The sequence below is a fragment of the Etheostoma cragini genome, chromosome 1 (assembly GCF_013103735.1).
Source record: "Etheostoma cragini isolate CJK2018 chromosome 1, CSU_Ecrag_1.0, whole genome shotgun sequence".
NCBI lineage: Eukaryota > Metazoa > Chordata > Actinopteri > Perciformes > Percidae > Etheostoma > Etheostoma cragini.
This window is the reverse complement of record NC_048407.1, coordinates 6,992,155-6,997,717: the sequence shown is the minus strand read 5'-3', so window position 1 is coordinate 6,997,717 and position 5,563 is coordinate 6,992,155. Positions and strand designations below refer to the sequence as shown.

General features: G+C 36.8%; 1 protein-coding gene across 2 annotated transcripts in view; it reads left to right on the top strand.

Annotated features, from left to right (window-relative positions):
- The window catches only part of LOC117946386 (anoctamin-9-like), a 48,576-nt gene that overhangs the window by 26,479 nt on the left and 16,534 nt on the right, over window positions 1-5,563 (top strand). For both annotated transcript variants that reach the window (XM_034874628.1, XM_034874546.1), the window contains exon 14: window positions 4,349-4,385. In XM_034874628.1, the coding sequence (XP_034730519.1) occupies window positions 4,349-4,385 (37 nt within the window). The remainder of the gene's footprint in view (window positions 1-4,348; window positions 4,386-5,563) is intronic.

The window sequence follows — 5,563 nt, the reverse complement described above, 5'->3', positions numbered from 1 at the left end:
CATGTTAGTTATGGTTCTTATAGTTGATAATGGTTCTGTAACATCATTTTATGTAACGTTTTTGCCTGTTATGTTCAAATAAATCAATAAAGACAGATTTTTGTAAACAAAATGTTTTTGTGAACATCAATGACATTCAAAACGGTGATAACTGAAACAGATATACAACACAGCATGTATACAGGGTGTATATGTATGTATATGTACACATGATGCATGTGTATACACATTTGTATTGCAGACAGACCTAAGTACTACACAGATAAGAACATCTGCCTCTGCACTACCAAAGTGAACCTAAAATAACTATAAAATATATAACACACACTGTTGTCCAAACCCACACAATCAACAGACAGGGACAGCATCTTGGAAGTTTGTGATCAATACTGTATGGTGATGTCACCAAGTGTTGTCCCATTTCCTAGGGGTATGTTTTCACCCCTTACCCCTACCCCTTGGTTTCAAGGGCCAAGGGGTAGGGGTAAGGGCCAAGGGGTAGGGGTAAGACGGGGAAATGGGATTCAGCCTAAGGCTAGGGCTGCAACATTAATCGAATGTCAATCACGATCATGATTTAGGCTTCCCACAGAGATGGCAAAAGTACTCACTTTCCGTACTTAAGTAGAAGTACAGATACTTGTGTTAAAAAATACTCCGGTAAAAGTGGAAGTACTGATTAAACTTCTTTACTCAAGTAAAAGTAACAAAGTACATGCTTGGAAATTTACTTAAAGTATAAAAGTAAAAGTAGCCTTGCAAATTCTTTATGCAAAGCCACCTGGAGCACTCAAATGTTACTAGAGAGACGCTGAGGAACTTCAGTGGACATGGAGGACACGTCTTTATATGTGAAAGGCTCCATTTTAAATGGATGTCTGCTAAAAGGCCTAAAACATAACATATATGATTATAATGAAAGAAACTGGGACTCCAGGTTAATAAGATTCTGACTTATTAGCAAGATATGAATTCAGTTGTGATTCTGTGAGAATTCACAGATCCAGTTTTTATTTTTAATCTTTCCCCCTAACATGTAAATGAATCTACATGTATGTGTGTGCTCAAATATGGCTTCTGGAAATAAAATAAAGGATTAAAATATGAATGATTAAACAGACATTAATGAAGAAGTTCCCCAGCACATTGGCCAGGAGTCCTTCTTGATGCCTACTGTCTCAAACATCTCTCTCAGATAAGGTTGAGGATGATGGGAATGTCTTGCTGTTTTCTTCATTTTCAACCATGTCGCCCTCCATACTACTATGTGCTAACGTTAACACCCTCCATACTACTATCAGAGATGGCAAAAGTACTCACTTTCCATACTTAAGTAGAAGTACAGATACTTGTGTTAAAAAATACTCGGTAAAAGTGGAAGTACTGATTAAACTTATTTACTCAAGTAAAAGTATCAAAGTACATGCTTGGAAATTTACTTAAAGTATAAAAGTAAAAGTAGCCGTGCGAAAGCTACCTGGAGCACACAAATGTTACTAGAGAGAAGCTGAGGGACTTCAGTGGACATGGAGGACACGTCTTTATATGGCAATGGCTACATTTTAAATGGATGTCTGCCAACAGGCCTAAAACATAACATATGATTATTATGACAAAGACTGGGACTCCAGGTTAATAAGATTCTGACTTGTTAGCAAGATATGAATTCAGTTGTGATTCTGTGAGAATTCACAGATCCAGTTTTTATTTTGAATCTTTCCCCCTAACATAAAAATGAATCTACATTTATGTGTGTGCTCAAATACGGCTTCTGGAAATAAAATAAAGGATTAAAATATGAATGACTAAACAGACATTAATGAAGAAGTTCCCCAGCACATTGGCCAGGAGTCCTTCTTGATGCCTTCTGTCTCAAACATCTCTCTCAGAGAAGGCTGAGAATGATGGGAATGTCTTGCTGTTTTCTTCATTTCCAATCATGTCGCCCTCCATACTACTATGTGCTAACGTTAACACCATCCATACTACTATGTGCTTACGTTGACACCATCCATACTACTATGTGCTAACGTTAGTGCCATCAAGCCTCAATGTTTTGCTGTGAATTAATGCACAATGCTGAATCTGTTGAGTTGTCTTAGTAGTGCGTCCGCGCTATTTTCCGACATAACAACCTCTTGTAAAAACTAAAGTAACGAGCCAATTTTGTAAAATGTAAGGAGTAGAAAGTACCGATATTTGTGTAAAAATGTAAGGAGTAGAAGTAAAAAGTTTCCACAAAAATAAATAGTAAAGTAAAGTAGAAATATCAGAAAAATCTACTTGAGTACAGTAACGAAGTATTTGTACAGCCGTCACTCTGTGAGTAGCATATACGTCCATCGCACTCCCCCTCTCTCCCTAGCTCTTTAAATCAGTTATTGTTGAAAACAAGTGAAGGAGCTTTCTCAGCGATACAAAAAAAAAAAAAAAAACTTATTTCAGATCATTTTCATTTACATGTGTTGCAGCTGTAAGTCTCTACAACAAACAACTTCAGCATAAGAGGAATGTAGCACAATATGGATCTGAAAGCAGTTATAAATAGCCTATGTGACTATAAAATTTGTTTTGGTTAAAATCAATAAATAATCGTGATAATTAATCGTGATCTCAATATTGATCAAAATATTTAGATTAGATTAGATTCAACTTTATTGTCATTACACAGGTACAGGTACAAGGCAACAAAATGCCGTTTAGGTCTAGCCAGAAGTGCAATAGCAGTAAGTGCAGGATATACAATGGTTCCATAAGTTCCATAAGTAATTTTACTGATAGATTTGTCCTATGAATATAATCTATAAATAACTAGTATTGTGAACAAGATTTACAGCTGGATATGTACTGAATATAATATACAGGTGGATAATCATTGATTATAGTGCAGCCCTACTTAAGGCACTACAGTTCACTGTATTCTCAACCAATTGTTGAACAGAGCGCGCCATCTAGTGGGCTCATCATTTGGCCATATCTAGTGAACAGATCCGCCTTTCGCCCTGTTCCACAGCATCTTAAAAAGAGCCAACATTGCAATGCCTGTCAGGTCCACTGCCTTCTTTTTGATGCCGGGTAGGTCAAGAAACGAACTTAGCAGTGGGCAGCAAGCCTGACTGAGGCGGAGGAGAAAGCCGCTGCCGTAGGGCTCCTGACCTCTCTGGAGACAGAGAGAGATGCAGTGCCAGGACCGTATTCTCCCTCAAGTTCGAGCTCCAGTGCTACGTTGACCGTGGTCTACTGGTCGATTGCAAAGGTGGTTTAGGTAGATCGGCATTACAAAAAAAAAATTTAATTTAAAAAAGACGTCAGCCTATCATCCATCCTCACTGTCACATTTGTCACTTGATTGACATACAGGACAACCAGTCTAACGTCTGATCTTTTTGTCAGCCAATCATCCATCTTCACTTTGACATTTGTTACTTTATTGACATATAGGATAACTGGTCTAACGTCTGATCTTATCAACACACGGGTCAGCATGCAGCAGCAGCAAAATTATAGCCAGCTAGTGAGCTGCCCAGTTAGCCTAGCTAAGTTATTTCTACTAAACTTAAAAAAGGTATACAAATGAGTGGACGAGCTGGACCAAGTAAGAAGCCAAAAACCTAACACTTCCATACAGAATATATATATACACACACACACACACACACACACACACACACACACACACACACACACACACACACACACACACACACACACACATATATACAGTGAGGAAAATAATTATTTGAACACCCTGCTATTTTGCCAGTTCTCCCACTTAGAAATCATGGAGGGGGTCATCTGCTCCAAGCAGGCACACTGCAATGTTTATGTTACTTACACTGCTGCATGTAGCTACAAGCTTAGGTCAGGGAAACCTGTAATCTTGGTTGCAGAGGTTGTCATTTTCCTTACAATGGGGGATCACATTTCTGCTGATTGTGTAGTTTTTGGTTTGGAAGCCTCTTGAAGTAATTTTTGATGGTAGAAAGTAGACATAGTAGATTCAAGAGATTGTATTGCCATTTGCACAGGGACAGATAATATAATTGATGTATGATATGATAAAGGAAATGCATTAACTGTGCTCGCAGTTTGAGATTTTTGAAGTAAATATGAAAATGTAGGAATTGAAACTTTATAGACTTCAATACTAATTCACTTTTGGAGTCTACTATACAGTTTTTTTCGTGTTATACTGTATGTTGTGGATGGTCATTGCCATTTTATTATGGGTTCTTTAAAAGTCATGAAAACATGTTGAAATTGGGTCTGAACCCTGTCTGCCTGACGACAATGTAATAACTATGAAATCATATCTTTCTTTGTCTCTCTCTTTCAACATTACGTGTAGGTCAACAGATGGGTGTCCCTCAAGCTGTGTGAAATAGGTGAGAACAAAGTAGGTTACTTTATTGATTATGTTTTAGCAGGTATACACACAAATGCATCAAATTAGGCCTAAAAGTGCCGTGCTTGCACCATCTTCTTGTGGACACTACTATCAGTAATAGATGGTAAATTGATAGTTAATTAATCATTACTTAATTGTTATTTAACTGTTAGCAAAAGGAATTTTACTGTCAACAAACAATTAAATTATAAATAATAAAATAGTTGTAGTGCTCTACCTTTACAGTTTATTGTTGTTACGTCATAGCCCTCATATACTATATTAGGTATCAAGTAATGATTATAAAATGTTTATAAACCTTTAAGAAACCATTTTTAAAACATCTATAAACATTATATAGATAGATGGACCAGATATTCCTAACACGTTGTTAAGGGTTACTAGTGGGTTTGTAAATTGTCTATAAACAGTGTCTGGATGATTATTATAAAGTTGCAACAGATACCTATAATACATTGTTAAATAGTTAATAAATACTTTGTAAAACAATCTATAAACATTCAGAACAGTAACTCCAGTGACATTATTTAAAACTTGTTAGTGAGGACTAGATTAGGACTGTATTTAAAGCCGATCTGGTTTGGTTTTGGATCTGGTTTCCAACTTCACCCCAGGTGTGTCTGTTAAGACACGGACTAAGACAACCTCTCTCTTTTGATGCTGTATTACAATCAAGCAACAGTACAAACATGTAGTTGAACACAAACAACAAAATCACTAGCTAACTTACTTTAAATGAACTATAGACCACAACAACAGGCTTAAATGAACTGACAACTCTAAGTTATATGACTTAGAGTTCTCAAAGATGCACACACACACAATCTCAACTGATTATCCTCCAGACAGCTAGCTAGTCACTTTTCTTCTTCTTTGTTCGCGGTGTGAGACGCATGTTCAGGCTATCCTCGAACATGACGACCTCTTGTACAAAACTATTAGCCAATTTTGGGAAATTAAAGGAGTAAAAGTAAAAAGTCGCCACAAAAATTAGTATATACAGTGAGGAAAATAAGTATTTGATCTGCTATATATATTATATATGTGTGTGTGTGTGTGTGTGTGTGTGTCTGTATGTTATATATACACTCACCGGCCACTTTATTAGGTACACCTGTCCAACTGCTTGTTAACACTTAATTTCTAAGCAGCCAA